This window comes from Capsella rubella, unplaced genomic scaffold (genome assembly GCF_000375325.1).
Source record: "Capsella rubella cultivar Monte Gargano unplaced genomic scaffold, Caprub1_0 scaffold_6, whole genome shotgun sequence".
Lineage (NCBI taxonomy): Eukaryota > Viridiplantae > Streptophyta > Magnoliopsida > Brassicales > Brassicaceae > Capsella > Capsella rubella.
Window position 1 is genome coordinate 8,575,282 of NW_006238918.1, and position 21,054 is coordinate 8,596,335.

Sequence of the window (21,054 nt, forward strand, 5' to 3'; positions counted from 1 at the left end):
AAGTATTAACTCTAGCTAGAAGTTACAAAACTTGTTATAAAAGTTAATAAAAGAGAAGAGCAGGAAATATGCATTTCACATATTGATATGTACATGTACGTAGTAGTGTGCTTTCGTCTACTATGGGTTCACTTATACTGACTCATCCATATAGTACGTAAGATACCACACTCTTCATTCATTTCGGTCGACAGCTTTTTGTTTGCGTGTGAACTGAGTTTCCACACCAAATTTTGACACTTGAGATTCAAGTTGATCGAGAGACTTAGCTAGGAATGTACAAAGAGATGCAATTGGCACTCAAATATTATCTTAGTACTGCTGTATTTGTCGGAAAAAATCATGGTCTCCATTAAGTAAGAATATAATATACTAGTATATATCATTTTAATATTCATGATGATGATAGTGGTCATTATATAATCCAAAGATTTGGATTAGGAAAGTGACAAATTGAGGAAAGATATGAGAACGAGAATGTGGCGGTCATACCCAAAATGGATAAGGAGGCCACTAATAAAAAGATTCGAGCCTGTGAACGATATGTACATGAACATGTGTAGTGTAAGTCTATATGTACATATGTATAAGCAATTATACTTTAATAGCATAAGAAAAGTTGTGAGCCTGTGATTGATGATTCCCCCATCTTGCGTTACCTTTTGTTTTTGCAAGTTGACATTACACACTGACCACCCCATGAGTAAATATATCTGTAAGAATATACAACACAATAATGTTAGGTCGGTCATATAATGTATAATGTACAAATATATATATTATCATTATCGTCTAACATAACCTTTTACTCATAGATAATAGATGTTCTTGGACTCTTGGTTAGATTTCAACATCTCGGGTTTATTATGAGTTGATTTCATATTTTGTGAGTTATAAGTTTGTAAACTTTAAATTCTCGACTTCAAATGGGCAGTTCTGAGTCTATTCTTGTTTTTCTTTTGGAATATTAGAATTTTTACTACTTGCTTCATGTATTTGACGTTGCCTAGCCTAACACTTAGAAGTTTATATAGGCTAAAGCATTATTCCTCATGGTTAACTCAAGATTTTGGTGTTTTATATCAAGTTAAAAGTTTGGAACGAGACTATATAATATGCTTTGATCTCAGATATTAATGGATGTATGAGTTTCGGCTCAGAACCTCTTTGATTATTCGATAAATAAATAAAAGTTTGATTTTAGAAAATGTGAATTGTTGCTAATCAATAGAGCCAACCTAAAAGATTTAACACTCACCAGCCGATATAATAGTTTTTTTTTTTGTTTTTTTTTTAAACTTCAAGTTTTATAACGATTCCGAAGTTGTAACATTATCTTCTGATCATCCAATTTTTGGGTTGTTAAATTAATAAAAAAAAAGAACGATGAAACTAAAGGCCGTGTTAAGATTGTTATGGGCTACGGCCCATTAAAAGCAAGAACCCTAATTTTCGAAATCTTCGTCAAACGTGCCCAGAACCAAGAGCTTACCACAGAATCTGATGCCATTTTTCGTAATCGCCAATCTGGATCAGGTATGCAAATTCTGATGATTCAATCTTCACAATCGCCAATTTCGTTTTCTCAGGCTTACGTTGTGATATCTCTAAGACCATTATCTTTGTTTCAGCTTAAGATCATAAGCCATTTTTCGTATGACTCGTCTCTGTTCACCAAATCAAGGCATGTTATTAAGAGTATAGACGAATGTATCTACTCTAATTCCACCGGAGAGCTTCGTTTCCCGTTTTTGATGTTGTTGCATCGCTTATCTGATTAATTCATGGCTGTAAGTTTGCAGCTTTGTTTGGTACTCTGGTTGATTAATATCGAAAGTGTTGATTTTTATGCTCTAGCTCACTTCTTTTTGTGTTTTAAAATCCATTGCAGCTTTTCATTTCTTGTGGGGAAGTTTCATCTTCCCAGGTCACTGTACTTCGCTTACTCAACCAAAGCCTTGATTTTGTTAGTGACAATGTTGCTAGGATCTTTGCTCCTATTTTCACCAACTTGAGGTAGGTCTGATTTGATTCGTTTTATTTGTTTCCAGGACCATCTTAAATGAATCTGTTTGCTGAGTCTCTTGTTTACGGATGTGCAGGGACTTTGAAATGCGTCTTTCCTGTATTGAACGTCCTCAATCCACTCCTGTCAATCATACTCACTCTTGCGCCGAGAACTGGTTTTCTGATAGAAAAGATTATGACCAGAAAGGAGACCCGGAAGCTATTTTTAATGTATTGGATTCAATTTTGAAAAGCAGTTTGGATCGTCTAGCTTCTTTGAGGTTTGTATTTTCACAAGTAACTTGTGGTTTTGTATCTCTAGCAGTTTATATATGTGAACTGTTTCTGATAGAGCCTTGCTTCTGTTGTAGGGAGAGTGTATGTCGGACAAAGAACTTTGATTATGATGATTCTTTATCTATTCACTCGTCTATAATGAGGGATCTCTGTTTACAAGGGAAGTTGGATGCTGCTCTCTGGCTACGGAGAAAAATGATACTGAGTGGATTTATTCCAGGTTTGTTCACGCACAATCATCTTATAAATGGGTTGTGTAAATTAGGTCATATCGAGAAGGCAGACGGGCTTGTTAGAGAGATGAGAGATATGGGTCCTTCTCCAAACTGTGTCTCTTATAACACCTTAATCAAGGGTCTTTGCAGTGTTAACAATGTAGATAAAGCTCTGTATCTCTTCAGTACTATGAATAAATATGGTATTAAGCCAAATAGAGTGACTTGCAACATAATTGTGCATGCACTTTGCCAGAAAGGTGTTATAGGAAACAACAACACAAAACTTCTTGAAGAGATCTTAGATCGTAGCCAGGCGAACGCACCCTTGGATATAGTCGCCTGTACCATTCTGATGGATAGTTGTTTTAGGAATGGAAATCTGGTTCAAGCCCTTGAGGTGTGGAAGGAGATGTCACATAAAAAAGTCCCTGCTGATTCAGTTGTGTACAATGTCATTATTCGTGGGTTATGTTTGAGTGGAAACATGGTAGCTGCTTATGGGTTCATGTGTGACATGGTAAAGAGAGGAGAAAATCCTGATCTTTTCACTTACAACACTCTCATAAGCGCCTTGTGCAAAGAGGGGAAGTTTGATGAGGCATGTGATCTCCATGCTACCATGCTAAATGTTGGTGTTGCTCCTGATCAGATCTCATACAAAGTTATCATTCAAGGTCTATGTATAAAGGGAGATGTGGAAAGGGCAAACAATTTCTTTCTAAGCATGCTAACTAGTTCTCTGCTTCCAGAGGCTCTGCTATGGAATGTGGTTATTGATGGTTATGGAAGATGTGGGGATACTAGCAGTGCTTTATCTGTCCTAAATCTAATGCTTTCTTACGGTATTGAACCAAATATTTACACAAACAACGCTTTGATTCATGGGTATGTGAAAGGGAAAAGGTTCATTGATGCATGGCAGTTCAAAAATCAAATGCGATCTACCAAAGTCCACCCAGATACTACCACCTATAATCTGCTAGTAGGTGCTGCTTGTACATGGGGTCGCTTGCGGTTGGCATTTCAGTTGTATGATGAAATGCTAAAAAGGGGATGTCAACCTGATATCATTACTTATACTGAGCTGGTTAGAGGGCTCTGTTGGAAGGGTCGATTAAAGGAGGCCGAAAACCTTTTGTCGAGAATGCAAGAAACTGGTATAGCAATGGATCATGTTCCATTTTTAATACTAGTAAAGAAATATACCAGATTACATCGACCAGAAGAGGCAAATATAGTTTACAAAAAGTGGTTAATGACGAGGAAGAGCAGTAATGCGTTGGTTTAATCAAGAAAGAGAGAAGTTTATCCTTCTGGAAATGCTAAGTTGTCTCTCCGGTAGTTGTTATACGGACATCTGAGCTAAGTTCAGTTTCTTTTGAAAACATCTGACATGAGGAACAACAGAACCTGGTTCCAGATATCAAGCTTGGTGGAGTCGCAAGAAGTCGCTTTGTTTCATGCGAGGAATTCTCAAATGGTATTTCTCTTTTCCATTTATTTCTTAGGAAACATTGATATGCTTTCTTCGCATCTCTCAAAGTTGTAGTTACATGCAGGTTTTGATGGATGAATTGGGCGTCCGGTGCACACATTCAAAAATCTCCCAATATACTTTCACTGTTTGAAACATCCCTCATTACAATTTGCAATCAAAATGTGAATATGTCACTTGCAACCATGACTCTCGGGTCAGCTACGATTATGTTTATTGCATTACAACTTCAAATTGGTAGTACTTTGATACTCAGTTGCTGCATCATTTGAAAGTTAGTGAATAAGATTAGTTCATGTACAACAAGACACTAACACAAATCTCCTTTATGTCCTCTCATTGCACAATAACTTCTTAATTTCGGTAAACACTATCCCAAAATTTTAAAATTAAGAAAGAAGCCCTTGCTACAACAATAAAATTACACCCAAGAGAAAGACTGAATTCAAGAAACATATGCAATGCGTCTAAAAACTGCTCTGAAAGTCTGTCCTCCATTTCTGGCAACTTTCTGTCCTTCCTCAGTAGCACTGCACAGAAGCTCGACGACAGGATCCGAATCAAGCTCTTCTTGTGTAAGAGATTCAAACATCGGATGTTTCTCCAGGCAAGCCTTCATCCACTCTCCAAGCTCTTCCACATCAGTGATTGTGTAAATAATCCCACCAGCTCTAAGAACATAAGCATACTCATCTAGCAAATGAGTGCTAATCACTCTCCTCCTGTGATTCTTCTCCTTGAAATGTGGATCAGGAAACAAGAAAAACATCTTCGAAAGCTGTCCTTTCTCAAAATAATTCGGAATGTACTTCATCGAATTTGTCCTAACAACCGAGATGTTCTCATACTGTCCATCCGAGCTTGTTCTCCTTAAGGCTAAGATCCGTTCCTTAACATATTCTGTTACTTTGTCTCTCAACTCCATACCGATCATTAGCGTATCAGGGAAGAGCGTCGCAAGGGAAATCAGCAGGCCACCAAACCCACATCCAATATCAGCAAACTCAACCTTCTTGGAGATTTTGTTCTCAGCTTCCACGAATTTGGGGAAGTGAAGTGAAAAGTCGACATGAGCTGGAGAAGTCGGGATCGGGAAGTGAGAATCGCTAAGCGGGTTACTATGAGCTCTTGCTCTGTAGAATCGCTTCCGAGGAAGCCCTGTAGATTTGCTGAAGGTGGTTTGTTTCGTCTCACTGTCCATTATCACTTAACCACACAAAAGATAATAACAACAGTGAGTGACATAACCAAAACATAGTCTTGTGAATAACAACAAATCCAAGTTTTTGTTCATCCCAGATCTGAACTAGCTTAAACATGGCAAAAATACGAACTTTCAATAAACTGAGACCGAATCTGCATAAACCCAGTAACATGCTTGAACCCTAAACCCTAATTTCCTAAAGTCTCTGTTCAATGAGATGATCCAGAGCTAGCATTCTTAAGAGAAACCAGAAACATGGATCATAGATACGCTAGACACTCTACCAACACAATAAGTCGCCTTAGTTATAAATTGAGTACCTGATTCAATCTGCACTTGTATTCGAAATCTCGAGCTCTTTGTTCTTCGCCACTAAAACCTTCCGAGAGAAGCAGAGAGAGGAAGACGATCTTACCTAAGAACAATTAGGGTTCCTATGTTCTAAATGGACCCAAACCCATTACTTATTACTAATGGGCTTCACTCCAGCCCATTAAGATCTATGACTGACCTCTTTCTGCAAAACCAAGAACCCAAGTCTTTGGTTATTTGCTCAAGTAACATATACAAATATTATGTTTGTATATGTTTATGTTTAGAGTATAAAAAATTTTAGTTTGGACTGAGAAAATCACTGATTCATCACAAGAATCATATAAATAAGAATTAAGATACAAATTCGTGTAAAGAATAGTTGTTTCTTCTAAGGACCATTGTGTCTAGAACGTCTCCCACTATGACTTCCTCTGAAGCCACCACCAGACTTTGATCCTCCAGCCATTGGACCATTACCATGCTTCAATGGCACAACTGTGTCTATATACATCAATCTCCCTGGCCAATGTCTCTTCTCTTTTGGTAGCCGACGCAGTTGCTGAAGCCAAAAGGCAACGTATTCTCCTTCTGGATCATAATTCTGTGCCTAAAGAAACAAAAAAAAACAAAACACATTTTGTCAGTCTCTTCTCCATTACAGTTTCTAATGGCTAGTGTTAAGAAAGTTACTCACTTGCTTCGGAATGCTGAAGTACCGGTCTTCTCGGGGATCATTTCCAACTCCTTCAATGACCAAAAACCAAATAAGCTCCATTTCAATCTCGTTCTTGATGTTGAATAAGAAATTATACAAGTCAGATATTGTAGCATAAGTAGTACCTGCTCCATAGGTCCAGTTTCCGTAGTTAGAACATGGATCATAGTCCAATAGACATGTCTCAAACCATTCTGCACCCATGCGCCAATCCAATCCCATGTCCCGGACAAGAAACGAACAAACAATCTGTCGGCCTCGATTTGACATGAAACCTGTAGTGGATAACTCCTTCATGTTTGCATCTATAAGAGGATACCTAATGCCATTCATGAGCAGCCACTATAGGTTTAAATTTTTGGAGCCACAAGCATCAGTTTTTTTAAGTAATGCATGCTTCCAAAAATAGTTCATGATATGAGATATTTACCCGGTCTTGCCATCTCTCCAAGACTCAAATAGTCTCTTATCTTGGCTCCATTTCCCCTGCACATTTCTCGGGCCACCTACGAAGAAAATGTGCTATATGAAACTTCACTCTAATCACATGGTGTTACCCTTTAGTTCGAGAGCATAGTTACCTAGATGAAAGAGGGAGTTCCCACACTTGATTGAAAGAAACCTGAAGTAGTCCCTCCATATTAATTCAAACAGCACCCTGGAAACATTTATGACATCAACTGAGAAATTTATTCCAACTACTAAGAGTCAAGGAAAATGCAACAGAGATTCCAAACTCACAACTAAAGACATACCAGTATGTTGAATTATTTGCTACTCTTTCCTTTTCATATCTTTGAACCTGTAAATTTTCAACTGTCACATAAGTGAAAAAACTGCTATATGTTTTGGGACACTGTATAATGCTTTGAAAGATCTTTCACCTCTTCATATATAATACGAGGAGAGATACATCCAAAGGCAAGCCATGGAGAAAATTTTGTCGAATAATCAGGTCCTAACATTCCGTTCCTCGTCTCTTTGTATACTTTCAATAAATCCTAAATGAAAAAATGACATACAAAAAAATCATGCACATATACAAGACACGAAATAGTAGAAGCAGGAAGAGCTCATCATCCTCTTACCTTCTTCCAAAAGTACTCAAATACTCTGCTTAGTCCTGCACTTTCACCACCCACGAATCGCATTCCTCTGGTTACCTATCAACATGCATACATAGACGTGACTAATAAAGAATGATTCTACTTACTATTCTCTCTCTTGTCTCATCTAAAGAGTTTCTCAGAGATACTCACCTCTTGTGGCTCAATTCCAAGTTGCTCAAGACTTGGAACATCTCCCCAGTTATCAACAGAAGGTGTTGGCCCTAGAGAAAGTGGAACGCGAGTGGAGCTTCTGATACTACACTTGGCTTCCACCGACTGCAAGTGACCAGAAACAAACATTGATATCAAACAAAAACTAAATATCCACTTCTTTATTTATGTTTTGATAAGTATTCCTTATATTCAAACTAAGTTTCTTTGCTGTAACCCAAAAGCTACCAAAATATCTTATAATTACTAATGAGTCAAGTAAATGCCTCTTCATCAGCAATTAACACCTCAAAATGTGAGAATTTGTGTGCAATTCACTATACTGTATTGCAAAATATGGTACAAAATATCCTAAACCATTCAGAATGTTCCAACACTCACTCCTATTGTATCAAAGAAACACATCAACCGAAACAAGAAACATACCTTACGGAACTGAGTATAGACATCAGGCAAATCCAAAACATCAAATGGAAGGTCATCTTTGTGATACATAGTACTTCCCCAAACAAGCTCAAGCTTAGTAGTACCATTCCCAACCCCTTTCAACCCTTGATTCACAAGTCTTTCAACATCTACCTCCTCACTACACGTTTCTTTATGAGCAAATACCTGAAAAACAGAACCTAAACAAAATCACATCTTCATGTTCCCTCAGAAAAGCTTCTTCAACACAAGTAATAAAAAGAACTTAACTGTATGAGCTCCAAAATCTTTAGCAAGAGAAGGAACAATATCTTCAGGTTTACCACTCCGAATAAGAAGATTCAACCCTCTTTTCATAAGATTCTTTCTCAAATCAACCAAACATTCCATAAGAAACCCACCTCTTAAAGCTGAGAACATTGCCAAAAAACAACACAAAATTTGAGTGATCAAGATCACAAAAAAAAGGATTGATTTTTACAATCAGAAACATTACCTCCAGTCTTAGGGAAATCAAAGAAATGAGTAGTGTGAAAGAGACGAGGATCAAGACAGTAAACAGGCAAAAGGGTCTCAGAGGAAGACCAAGCTTTGTACAATGCGTCATTGTCAAGAACTCTAAGATCGTTTCTAAACCAGATAATTGAGACTCCTTTGCCATTTCTCTTCATCAAAGAAGAAGAAGAAGGCAATGCGTATCTCTCAAACGTTTTTATGGCCACAGAGTCAATCTCATCCTCGTTGAGGGATGGAACACGGTGGATATGATCGTTCATTTTTGCGGCGGAGCAGAGGAACAGAGAAGACGAAGAAATGGGGTGAAGGTTGTGGAGAGTGAATCTGCGAAGTGGGTTTGAGAGATGAGATGAGAACGAGAGCGAGAAAGCCGCCATTTACGGATATTGTTTTTGTTAACGTCATCTAGTTTTTCGTGTTCGTGTTTTGACGAGTTGAGAAGATGACACGTGGCGTTGGGTTTGGAAGTGCTGACGTGGCTGATGTCTAGCCTTTTGTCTGGATCTGAATTAATTTTAGTTCTGTCTGTTTTGGTCTTCACATTTGTTTCTTAGTGGGTGTTATTGGATAATGGATTTTAATAGAGTCTAAATCTAACCCAAGTCTAATGTTATTTAATCAATGATTTTAAATACTTTACTCAAATCAAGTGTTATTGGTTCTTATATTTGCAAAATTTTCATTAAAAGAGTTTAAAATCTAGTGTTATTGGTTCTTATATTTGCAAAATCTTCATTAAAAGAGTTTAAAATCTAGTGTTATTGATTCTTATACTTACAATTATTAACTAAAGTCTTATGTTATTCAAGTTTGGTGGATTTTCACAAATGATTTCATTTGAAAAGCTTTGAGTGAATCTGAAACTGATTTCATCTGTAAATTATGTCAATCCCAAAACCAACCTTCTAACATGAGATTTGACAATCTAATAAATTAATAAAAGTTTCATTTAACGTAATACACGTACGTTATCAATATTTGCAAACTCATTCACCCATGACCCAACACATATGTATCTCTCTTTATCATTTTTTTCCCAGTCTTTTTTTTTATCCCTAGTTAATGTGTATATTGTTTTAACAGTTGTTGTATGATTCATTTGATCACTTTAACAAAAAAAAAAAAAAAAATTTCATCTTTAAAAGATATGTTAAGACTTCAATACAGAAATTTGAAATGGGAAAAAAATACGTGATGGTAAAAGTTTGGTATAATTTCATTGAAAATTGTAAAATCATTTGTTATAGAATTCAATTCTATTGTTCAAAACCAAAAGATATCATGTGTCAGTGTAAATACACTTCCACTGATTTAAAGAATGAATAATAAATCAGTATCAATGAACCCAGATTTTGAAAGTCTTATGAATTTTAAAAATCTAATGGAGTTGAATTTAATTTAAACAACTAATAACACCCTCTTATATTATATTATGTCTGAACGATGCTTACATAAATTACTCTAATAAAGCTGAATCATAGATTAAGGAACTTAATAAACTGGTAAGTAGGATATAAACCAGGATAACAGATTTTTAAAATAGTCGCATAAAACAAAGTTTTCCTACTAATAAAGCGACTCTCGAGCTGTTCTTTGTCACTGAGAGACTTGTGGAAGCTCGAGATATTTTTGGGCTAGATTAAGGGTGTTTTAAAACGGGCCTTGAGCTGCAAAATCTGGCCCGGCTCGTTTTAAATTTGTTGGCCCTGTAACGCAAGTTTTGTTATTCTTTTCTGTAATTATTTTTTATCCAATTTATATCTCATTCTAAAATAGAGTTAATGATAGGATTAATCTATATTAAGAATAAATTTTTTTCTCTATTATTTTATGAAGTAAAATATATTGAAAATTAATTTTACTCTGTTTTAGAATTACTCGATTTTAAAGTAGGAAAATAAATAATACATCAAAAATGTTCTCAACTCTCAAAAGAAGATGAACTTATGTTTTGTCCCAAATCTAACTGACACTATATATACCGCATGAACCTAGACAATTACAAAGCTTTTACTGCTTCATATAATCCAAAAGGTTTAACAATTATATAATTTACAGAAAAGATATACATATATATTTGTAAATGTTCCCGAATCTCTCTATATTTTTAATACTTATTCCACTAAATCTTGTGACTATTTTTTAATTAATCCACAAACAACTGTAATATGATAAATTTATAGACAAATGTTTATTAAAATTCGACGCGTTGAAGAGAAAAATAATCTAGTGTAACTTAAAAAGATGTATTCGACTGATGACGCACAAGGTTTATTATTGTGTACGTGCACTAATACAATTATCTATTGGCTATGGTAGAATCATATTTCTATGTTAGGGAAGTAAATGTTGTAATGTCGAATCTTTAACTATTATATTTAAGAATCAAATTAAGAGATAGAGATTCGCCTACCATTAGTGTATGCATGATTCTCTTACATGTGTGATTCGTCCACCATTAGGGTCATATAATTATATTGATTTGTCATTTAAAAAGTGAGAGTGAAGGATGACATTAATGTTAGTGTGCTTATAATTGCTAGAATCGTAAAGGATACTAAAGACTAAAGTAACCTAACCGTCGATTTTAAGATTTCTTTATATATAAAAAAAAAGATTGTACGCATAATGAGATGACATTATGGAATAATATTATAAAACGATGAATTGTTCGATAGTAATATCTAGATAAATATAGTTTACTTGGTTAAGATAAGAAACTGATCATGAGATGATACGTTCGAATTTTCGATGTCGTGAAACAAATGTTTAAACTATCATGCATAGACATGGATCAGGCCAAAGAATTATCAAACGTTTTTAACAAAAATAAATTTTTGAAAATTCTCAGTGAAGGAAATAATGTTTTATTATATGTTTGCCTGATAGCTTAAAATGTTACAATGGTGTTATATAGTATTGTCTCATAAAACTACGTACCATAAGATCTAAAGATTCCTATCATTAGTGCTTAAAATCTTACAAGATTCCTAGAAACCAAAATCAGATTTAATCGAAACCAAACTTTTCCCAGACATATAAAATACTAGTATTTGGTTTAGGAAAATAGATTAAGAATGTTAGATGGAATTCCAAAAATAAAACAAATGAAAGTAAAATTAACCCTATATCATACCTAAGTTCTTACAGACGAGCGAGATAGAAAAACTTCGTCAAACCACAATCTAAGTTTAAACACCTCAAAATCATGTTGCACTAGTTGCAAAAACGTTTTTTCTTGAATCTAATTTAACATTATATTAAAAAAAAAAACACAGTATATACATGAAGACTTCTTCTTCTATTTCATCACACATAAATTCTAATGTTATGTATATATTCATCTCCATAACAGTTTAATCAATGTTTTTCATAAACTAATACGTTCTTATTTAAAATTACTAATCCATTTCTCGGTTATGTTGTGTTGGTTTCGAAAAAACTAAACCATAATATATGTGAAAATAATCTAAATTTCTTTATAGTTTGACAAAATTAAATCAGTTTTTTTTAATACACATTGATGAACTAACTTAGGAAAATAACAAACGTTCTTTTTCATGAAACATAAGACCAAAAGGAGCTTAGTTGTTTTATACAAGATCAAGTACGATCAACACAACACACAATGATATCAGACTATCAGTATGTGCAGTTTCAAATAGCAGCTTATAAACATATATTCTGGACACTTCACTTACCACAAGAACAAAAATTTATTTAAATTTCTTTCGGTTCTTGAAATATATGTTATATTTTTGTATCAATATGTTATAACTACGATAATTTGGGATATAAAAATAAGGTATATAAGAAAAATATTAAATTAAGATATAATAAGAAAAATATGAGCAAAACATAAGAAAAATATGAGCAAAAATAAAGAAAAGTAATATTTTGAAAGGTTAAAACCATTTTCACTGAAACTTAATTGTTGTTTGTTTTGGAAAATGAAAAAGAAGGTGGAGATGGCTTGAACTGTGACAAAGAGGAAAAAAAGAATTAAAAACAGAAGATTGAGTAGGAATTAAGAATTGTAAATCGTATCATTTCTTGTGGTAACAAATAATTTTCGGCTATCCAGTCGATCCCGAAAACTTTCCTTTTGGGTTCAATATGTAATGCGGGATTTGTTTTGGAGAATTCCATTCCAAAAGAGATCCTATAGTAAATATTGCTTACTTTCATGTGCTACTCCTGTTTAAACATATTTATGGGATGTTATTAGGGAATTGCCTATCTACAGAAGGAAATTGTAAATTATATTAAAAACTACAATAATTTATTATTTTTCAAATAATAAAATTTCAATAATAGAACAAATTATACTAATTGATTATATTGAAAATTCTATTAAAAACTTGACTGTATCGTCTTCTATATCATATTCTGATAAAAAGGTCAAAATTGGTTTTCATTCACATGTTTAGTGTACCCGTTTCGTCTAATTTAATACTACAGTATGTTCACGTTATTTCACCAATTTTTATTAGTTCATCTTTTAGTTATCTCATCAATGGACCCAAAAAAAATCATTGATTGCTATAATTTGAAAACAAATTCTATATGTCACGTCAAAAGGATACTTTTTGTCTTTGATGTGGTAGGCCATCATCTTACATACGGGCCGGCTATATAAAACAGTTCCACACACAACTCTTTCTTCTCAAAGAAATTAAAACACCAAAGCCATTTCCATGTTCTTTCTTTCTCTCAAGAAAACAAAAACAAAAACTAAGGAGACGAAGAAGAAGAGTCATGTCAGGCGTGTGGGTGTTCAAGAACGGAGTTATAAGACTTGTGGAGAACCCTAACCAGTCAGGATCCGACACACAGAGCCGAAGGAAAGTTATGGTCTATTTACCGACCGGAGAAGTGGTCTCATCTTACTCGACGCTCGAGCAGATCCTCCAGAGTCTTGGATGGGAGAGGTACTTTGGCGATACAGATCTTCTCCAATTCCACAAACGGTCGTCCATTGATCTCATCTCTCTTCCTAGAGATTTCACCAAGTTCAACTCCGTTTACATGTACGATATCGTCGTCAAGAACCCTAATTACTTCCACGTCCGAGATTCCCATTAAATCTTCAGTTTCTTTTGTGTTTTTGTGTGTGTGTGTGTTGTTTGGTTTGGTTTATGATTTAGAGAGTTTGTTGGGTTTTGTTTTTAGTTGCATGTGCATGTTTTATGTGTTGTGGACGTTGAAAGTTGTGTGACGTAAGTTTGGTTTGATGCAAGTTGAGAAATTAAGACGGGACATGGATTAGGGATAACTCAGTCTCAACATTAATTGTTGTCTTCCTTAGCATGTTTCGATTCCATGATGACTTGTTGTAATTGAGAAGTATTATTCTCTTTGGCTCAGTGGATCTCAAATGCTTTTATATTCTAATCTAAAAGCCTAATTAATTTAGTGATGAATCTTTTTCTATTCATCTAGTTTTACACTTTTACTAAAGAACTGGTGACGTATGTGATATATATACACACTTACATATGTCGTGAGTGTACGTATCTCAAACTCAGAGCAAGTAGCCATGCAAACAAATTATTATAAAGGAAGTTGATTTTAGCTATCTCAAACAATACATATGAATATTCTGGGGACCCCAAGGAAGTTATTTTGGTTAATGTGTGTTAATATGTGTTTTGATTCCATCATTCTTATGAAATGAAAAGTATTGGATCAGTGGCTGCTGTTCTTTAGTTTTGTCGGTGTTTGTACTTATGAGTTCTTAATTAACTTATCTCCTACAATGGGAATATGGGATACTACTAATTAAACACCAAATATAGTGTCACTTTTATACATACAAAAATATATATATATATATATATATATATATATATATATATATATATATATATCTCCAGTAGGACACTTTCATATAAATATAGTGAGATTTCTAACAATTTCTAATCATGTATGCTAACATTTTTCTTGTGATCTTTTAATTTTAATTGATATATGTAAACAAGTTGATGAATTACACTTTTAAATAACTTTAAATTAATAAACTAATCGATTTTAAAATACATCATAGATTAAGAACATTCAGACGTAAGATTATAACTTATTTAAAAAATTGATAAATATTTGTTATATTTAGTTTGAAATTATATGTAACTCTTGTTATCTTTTGTTAAGATGTATTTGGCTCTCGTGCTAGAGTGTCGAAAGGGACATTACGTAGAAACTTTTGCAGGCAAATTGGTTGTGTCAGTCTCTCACTCTCAGGCTATACATCTACCAATTAGGGCTTTCTTTACACTTTTTGACCTTCTTGGTTCGAAATGATAATTCATTCGTGAAAGAAACTGAATGCTAAATGTTTCTTCCATTATTACTTTGCTGGAGAAAATATTCAGCCCCAAACAAATTATAATGATACATCATTTGGAAAAAAAAATGATGAAGTGTGTAATCCAATTAGTTACGTACTTCAATCACTTTCATTAGATTTACAATGGTTTTGGTGGCCATTTTATGTAACCTTTATAAGTTTACAAGTCCATTTACTTTTTCATTTTACTTGTTATATATTATAAGTCTTCTCGAATCTAATTGTGTTACCAATCTAGTACATACAAACACATGCATTCGTAAACATGTAAAGTCACAAGTGTAAACACCTATAGCTAGCAGAATGTTTTATGCGTGTGAAATGTGAACCAACCTATCATTGGAATCTAAGAAACAAATGATATATACTAATGTAATTGCGGTTACTGATGTGGTGATGTAAAATATTGCAATATATACGTATCCCACTTCTCATGTTGCGATATGTCAATTTGTATATGTTTGAGTCTGTGTATTGAAAGAGATTTTTGTAGAAAACATTGAAAAAGAAATATCATATATAGTAGGTCCATACATATCCCTACAGTCGTAACATCTAGATGATTATGCCGGCCGTATCGGTTTTAACCAAACTCTATACTTCCATATCATTTGCAATCCCATCGTCAAACTCATGATTGGACGAGCCTTTGTCAAATTGTAATAAAAAAAAAAACATACACATAACGTAAGCAATATAGACCACAGTGAATCACGTGAACAAAGCATTGTCAGCTTCTTGATGAACCTATCATAGTTCGAAACGTGTATAAAGGGACATTGCTTTGAGAAACACATCCCACTCCCTAGGAGCATTGGCTCACGTGGCCTGAGCTTTGATATCCTCGACACACACAATAACTCCTTTTATATATGTGTGTACGAGTGTGCGCCGATGACAAGAGTATTCGTACGCGGGCAGTTGCAGATTTATTGGTGAGAGACATGGATTTGTGGAAGCTCCCTTGATATAATATAGTCGACGTGCCATATCGTAGTCCATGAGAAGATAGGGCTAGGGAGACTAGTACATAGGCTACTTTGAAAAACTAGTTTAGGAGACATCACATCTCCTTCTGCCTTATTACTGCATGTACTGATTGACGACGATTGGACTTGTCATTACTAAAACATTATTCATTTTAACTTCCCTTTTATTTATACATTTTTAAACTGCTATCAATAACTACATACGAAATTTTTTGTAAATACTACTCGGGGTCTAAGTTTTATGTAATACTTAATTAGTAATATTGAGCGTGCATGATTCATAATTTTTGGTTATATTATATACTCTTATATATGTCAATATGTGATATTTCTTTGTTTAACAAAATCGCAACGAACCATGAACTAGTCTACATTTGTACAGTTAGTTACTACTTTCGTTATCATGAACTAGTTCTAATTAGAAAAAGTTGAGTTTTGTTGGACTTAACATCATGTAGCTAGCTTTGATGCAAAAGCTGGTAACGAGATCATATGAACTAAATTTGTTGAACATGTGATGAAATAAGGGAGCACTAATGATTATGCATGAGACAGACGCATCATCAAAAGCTGGTTAGAAATGTTTAGTTCTTCATTGTCTGATGGTCATAGACTCATAGAGCATTGAAATATCTGATGGTTCCCTTTAGCCTAGTTCCCTTCACAATAAGTCAATTGTAGTATCGTTCGTCTTGAACCTGAATGACGTATCCCACCTCATGCATAGTTCATATTTTCAGAAGTTTAAGATCCACGAAACAAGGCCTTTGGGCCTATGACAAATTTATTGAATATTTTGGTAGCTAGTTTTGTTAGAAAGCAAAGTTATCTAATTATTTATTTCCTTAAACACTTCTCTAGAGCCAATTTTGGAAGAAATGGAAAAGTGCAATTATGAAACTAAACCAAATATTTTGGTTCGTAATTTGAATTAAAATGTTTAAACTTTATACAGGTGAAATAGGAATTTAACTTTGTCCACCTGATCTTATTTTCTATTTGTTCCCAATTGTGTGTAAGTAAAAAAGAAGAAGAGGAAAGAAAGACCTTTTATGTACAAATATAAGAGAGCAAGATTGTGGGAGTAGAGAGACAAAAAACACTTTGGTGATGTCTCTGCAATCCCATCATCATGAAAATGGCTGTGGTTGAGATTCTGCTGAGGTTTTACAGATTGGACACCAATTCTTCATCCGGAGCCATTGCTGCGCGCAGCTCACGTGGTACTTATGTTGGCAAGGCAGAGTCCCTACTTCATCTCCATCAACATACTCTTCCTGCATATGTAACACAAAACGGTCTTTTGAGCTTTTCTAAAAGACCCCTGAGAGTAGAGAGACTCAGAGAAGAGGGAGTTAATACCTGGCAAATGCTGCATTTGACATCATCATCTTTATTCAGGCAAATTTCACCGGATTCATCAGTTGGGCGGTAAATGCTTGACTTAAGGCTTTTCAGTAGCGCTTCCTCGCTTAGAGCAGTGCTCACTGTACCCATTTTCTCCTCCAATGCTAATAGTTCCTGCATGAATTTTGAGAAGTTTAGATTTCATATCCAAAAAAAAACTTAAATCTTGAGTGTGCCTTTTGACTGAACCAAAACCAAAATACACAATAGGTAAGGCTAACCTCATAGGACATGTTATCAATGTCAAGCCTCATATCTCTATGCTGATCGTGGAAGCTGCTCATACCACTTAAGAACAGATTGGTCTCTAAAACAGCCAATTGCTGCAAGGGAAATAAAGGAAGCAGAAGAAGTGTCAATATAAAACTCTCAACTCAGAAAAAACCTCTGCATTTCAAAGGTCCAAGATGATATAATCACCTCATATGTAAGCTCTTCGGCTTGTTCAATCCTCTCCAACGCCAACAAAACCTGCAACATTGAGTATTTACTTTATGATACTAAGATGCTGGAACACCTCATCACACACAACAAAGGTTATGATGACTACCTCTGCAACTCCATTCATGTTATACCGTCTGAAATCATCACGGTTAATCAAAGAGCGGGAGAGGCCGGCTTCTGAGGGGCTACCAGGCATCATCAGGCTACGTAACCTGCTGTCACTACTGATTGGCCTACTGTAACTATTTAATGGACTACGTGAAACTTCTGCAGATCTAGAAGGATTGAGATCAGCTCGTGTTGCAGGCCGAGACACTTGTAGAGTTGCAACCGCTCCAGCACGTCCTGTTCTACCATAATAACCAGTTGATCTCCTAGCACTACTTGAAGCAACACTGTTGTCCCTAACACTTGGTAAATTCCTGTTCCTCCTAGATTCAGATATGGTGATGCCATTACCCTGAGGGGAACTTGAATTCCTTCCCCCAATCACTGATCCTTCTGTCTTCTTCCCTCTACTTGAAGAGCTGCTCTCTCCATCAGAGGCTTTCTTTCTAAATATGATACTTTTTCTTGTCGGATTGGAATTTGATGGAACAACATCAGAAACAGGTTTACTACTCAAGTCTCTCAATCCATTCCTGTTCACACTAGCTCTCGCAATTTGGCCATTGTTACCCACACGAGCATCTCGGGTGACCAAATCAGGTCTCTGATAAATGCTTCTGCCAGTTCCTGTACTTGAGCTTCCTGCCTCTGTCACAACTTCTCCAGAGACACTATTTTCAGAATGAACACTAATCGCGGTTTCTTTGGTCTTTCCACGTGGAAGGGCACGCTCAGTCTTGGGCGAGTCTTCATTAACACTGCTACTCTCTGAAGAATCCATGTCCAAAAGAGAAGAGAGTTGTCTTCTACCAGTAACTTTAAGCGCCTTCTTGGTACCGACAAATCCAGCCATACTTCGTGATGAACTCCCAACGGTTTCCTTTCCATTTAAAGGAGATCGAAACGAAGACACAATAGACTTTGCTTTGTGATCAATCAAAGCTCCCTTAGTTGAACTAATCCTGGAACTGCAACCAATCCGGCTGCAGATAGGGACAACACTCTTATCACCATCTTTCTTCTTCATATTCATATTCTCATGAAGAACAAGACCACTTGCTTTCCCGGACATAATCGGTCTAGATGTTCTCTTACCCTTAAATCCATCCATACAGAAAACACTGCAATAGAAACAAAGCTTTCAATTTCAGATTAACTTAGAATTGCATCAGTTTAAAAGGGTCATCAAAGCCTAATCATAATCAACTTTTACACAATTCAAAACTCAATCTTTAGAAACTTCAGAACATAAAAAAGGAGAAAGAAGAAGAACATATAACCTGATGAACCATAACCATCATCAGGCTTCAAAAGATAAAGTAAGTGTTTGTTGAAGAAACTTAAAGAGAAGACGAACCATCCAAGAAAGCACAAAACAAACAACAACAAATTAAATCGATTTACACGGACTTTCCATAAACAAGACTAGTTTCTCCGTGATTCAAGCTTCTCCATGAATTAACAAAAGCCACACAAAAATTCTAAACCAAAGATATAAAATTTCATAAACTATCTTAAATCATATTAGATAGAACCACACGAACTAGTTCTCAAGCCACAGGACAAAAAAAAAACTAAATTGAAACTTTCATCGAAATTACGTAATTAAACAACGAATTGGAAAAAAAAAAAACTTTAAAATTGAATCAAAAGGCAAAATCATCAAACTTCGATTAACGAATCGAAAAAATAAAATGATTTATGGGTTTTTTTTTTCGTCTCCTTTTTGTAATTACCGTAGCGAAACAACGAAACTAGAAGACGGAGAGGGAAAAAAAAGATGAAATTTCCGGCGATACCTTAACCCGGCGGCTATCTATCTATTCACGGAAGAAACGTGGAGTGAGAGAGATGCGATGAAGAAGAAGAAGAAGAAGAAGAAGTAATATTCTGAAATTAGTAATTATATAAATTTCGTGAGGGGGTTTTAATTTTAAAATCGGAGAAGAAGAAGAAGAAGAAGAAGTGGCGTAGCAAAGGCGAAACAGAAGCCGGAGTGATCTGAGACGTTGGTTTCGGGTTTTGTTGTGTGAAAGCCTGAGATGAACGGTTTAGATATACTACGGAGGGATTTGAGAGATTATATAAAACGGCGCCGTTTTTGGATTAGGATCTCGTTAAACACGGAATGATATGTTTTTTTAATTTAATTTCTATTTCTTTTTTTGTTCTTACGTGAAAAAGTTAAAAAGGGAGTTTAAGGAAACATAAGATTAATATTAATGTTCAAAACATCGCTAAACGTCTTGACTTTAACATATAAACGGTTAAAAAATGATATAAAGAAAAATACGATTTTTATCATATATAAAATCGAATAACAGTTTTATTTTCAAGGGAAAACATTCAGAAAATTAAGAAAAAAAATGTAGGACTAATAAATAAAATATAAATTGTATGTATGAAAAATAATAAGAAAGATAATTTTTTATTACATATAATATTTGTTTAAATAATAAGAATTATCCCAAAAAAAAAATGTGTGTTTAAGAAATAAATTAGATGTACGAAAAATACGAAGAAGAAAGATGATAAGAAGAGTGTTAATATGAACAAACAAACGTTTGTTTTTTCCTTTTGGATAAAATTATAAAAACATCATTTTCAACCATAAAAATTGACAAATTATATATTAATGTTGAGTCCACACTAATATAAAACTTAAATATGTAAACTATATAATATTAAAGGAAATTAAGACGACGTGACGAGAAGAAACTAATTATAAAGATCCCACATCCATGATATAATAACATGAAGACATCAAAGTCATTGGTTTATTCATATAAAATGAATCTTTCTTTATAAAAAAAATCATCGGCTCTGTTCATTGGAAGATGAAAGATGAGGAGAGGGTTAAATCGTAGATGGACCCAAAGTCAAAGCCAAAATCAGAACGTAAAGAGCCCCACCATTGTTCTGAAACACACACAGTATAGCTTAAGAAGGAGGAAGAGCGTGAGGACGACGCAGCATCACACGACCAGACGTGTAGAGAGGCCTTACGTGTTATATATTATACTTAATCTGCAAAAATAATGTCAACTTGAAGAAGAAACACAAAGTTTTGGAATCATCCTAAAGCTGCTTTTCTACGTCATACGTCTCTTTCTATATCTGTATGTGTTGTTGTTGTTGCATCATTTGTAATTTGCATTACATATATATCTTATAATAATATTTGGATATGTTTTATTATAATTCTCTTGTTCTCTCGTAGTCTCGTACCTAACAAGAAGCATGCAAGCAAGCAACATATATGTATACGTTAATCATACAAAAACTTG

General features: G+C 34.7%; 5 protein-coding genes across 5 annotated transcripts; 2 read left to right on the forward strand and 3 right to left on the reverse strand.

The window, feature by feature from the left end:
• The first annotated feature begins 1,446 nt into the window (after window positions 1-1,446).
• LOC17882237 (pentatricopeptide repeat-containing protein At5g24830) lies at window positions 1,447-4,268 on the forward strand. Its single transcript, XM_006287299.2, has 6 exons — window positions 1,447-1,536; window positions 1,632-1,790; window positions 1,892-2,016; window positions 2,103-2,288; window positions 2,379-4,002; window positions 4,082-4,268. The coding sequence occupies exons 2-5, from the start codon at window positions 1,785-1,787 to the stop codon at window positions 3,808-3,810; spliced, it is 1,749 nt and encodes a 582-aa protein (XP_006287361.1). The 5' UTR covers window positions 1,447-1,536; window positions 1,632-1,784; the 3' UTR covers window positions 3,811-4,002; window positions 4,082-4,268.
• A 60-nt stretch (window positions 4,269-4,328) lies between these two features.
• On the reverse strand, window positions 4,329-5,645 carry LOC17883398 (tRNA (guanine-N(7)-)-methyltransferase). The gene is made up of 2 exons (XM_006288462.2): window positions 5,542-5,645; window positions 4,329-5,223 (listed from the first exon to the last, which is right to left on the reverse strand). Exon 2 carries the CDS (start codon window positions 5,216-5,218, stop codon window positions 4,463-4,465), a length of 756 nt encoding a protein of 251 aa, XP_006288524.1. The 5' UTR covers window positions 5,219-5,223; window positions 5,542-5,645; the 3' UTR covers window positions 4,329-4,462.
• A 179-nt stretch (window positions 5,646-5,824) lies between these two features.
• LOC17884528 (cryptochrome DASH, chloroplastic/mitochondrial) lies at window positions 5,825-8,850 on the reverse strand. The gene is made up of 12 exons (XM_006287323.2): window positions 8,454-8,850; window positions 8,228-8,367; window positions 7,958-8,143; window positions 7,511-7,636; window positions 7,340-7,414; window positions 7,136-7,252; window positions 7,007-7,053; window positions 6,833-6,909; window positions 6,682-6,757; window positions 6,377-6,570; window positions 6,231-6,280; window positions 5,825-6,143 (listed from the first exon to the last, which is right to left on the reverse strand). Exons 1-12 carry the CDS (start codon window positions 8,848-8,850, stop codon window positions 5,925-5,927), a joined length of 1,704 nt encoding a protein of 567 aa, XP_006287385.1. The 3' UTR covers window positions 5,825-5,924.
• A 4,307-nt stretch (window positions 8,851-13,157) lies between these two features.
• Window positions 13,158-13,848, forward strand: LOC17884078 (flowering-promoting factor 1). The gene has a single exon (XM_006290071.2). It carries the CDS (start codon window positions 13,232-13,234, stop codon window positions 13,556-13,558), a length of 327 nt encoding a protein of 108 aa, XP_006290133.1. The 5' UTR covers window positions 13,158-13,231; the 3' UTR covers window positions 13,559-13,848.
• A 2,852-nt stretch (window positions 13,849-16,700) lies between these two features.
• LOC17882641 (E3 ubiquitin-protein ligase RLIM) lies at window positions 16,701-19,717 on the reverse strand. Its single transcript, XM_006287446.2, has 6 exons — window positions 19,567-19,717; window positions 17,766-18,888; window positions 17,636-17,686; window positions 17,437-17,538; window positions 17,171-17,329; window positions 16,701-17,085 (listed from the first exon to the last, which is right to left on the reverse strand). The coding sequence occupies exons 2-6, from the start codon at window positions 18,876-18,878 to the stop codon at window positions 16,939-16,941; spliced, it is 1,572 nt and encodes a 523-aa protein (XP_006287508.1). The 5' UTR covers window positions 18,879-18,888; window positions 19,567-19,717; the 3' UTR covers window positions 16,701-16,938.
• Between the last annotated feature and the right edge of the window lie 1,337 nt (window positions 19,718-21,054).

Bases quoted from the DNA above. Each gene is read 5' to 3' on its own strand.
- LOC17882237 (XM_006287299.2), top strand. The intron at 2,017-2,102 runs GTAGGTCTGATT...ACGGATGTGCAG, and splicing joins CCTATTTTCACCAACTTGAG to GGACTTTGAAATGCGTCTTT. The intron at 2,289-2,378 runs GTTTGTATTTTC...CTTCTGTTGTAG, and splicing joins GATCGTCTAGCTTCTTTGAG to GGAGAGTGTATGTCGGACAA.
- LOC17883398 (XM_006288462.2), bottom strand. From the start codon at position 5,218: ATGGACAGTGAGACGAAACAAACCACCTTCAGCAAATCTACAGGGCTT.
- LOC17884528 (XM_006287323.2), bottom strand. From the start codon at position 8,850: ATGGCGGCTTTCTCGCTCTCGTTCTCATCTCATCTCTCAAACCCACTT. The intron at 8,144-8,227 runs GTTAAGTTCTTT...TCTGTTTTTCAG, and splicing joins AAGATTTTGGAGCTCATACA to GTATTTGCTCATAAAGAAAC. The intron at 6,910-7,006 runs GTATGTCTTTAG...AAATGTTTCCAG, and splicing joins GCAAATAATTCAACATACTG to GGTGCTGTTTGAATTAATAT.
- LOC17884078 (XM_006290071.2), top strand. From the start codon at position 13,232: ATGTCAGGCGTGTGGGTGTTCAAGAACGGAGTTATAAGACTTGTGGAG.
- LOC17882641 (XM_006287446.2), bottom strand. From the start codon at position 18,878: ATGGATGGATTTAAGGGTAAGAGAACATCTAGACCGATTATGTCCGGG. The intron at 17,687-17,765 runs GTAGTCATCATA...TCAATGTTGCAG, and splicing joins ACATGAATGGAGTTGCAGAG to GTTTTGTTGGCGTTGGAGAG. The intron at 17,539-17,635 runs GTGATTATATCA...TTTCCCTTGCAG, and splicing joins CCGAAGAGCTTACATATGAG to CAATTGGCTGTTTTAGAGAC.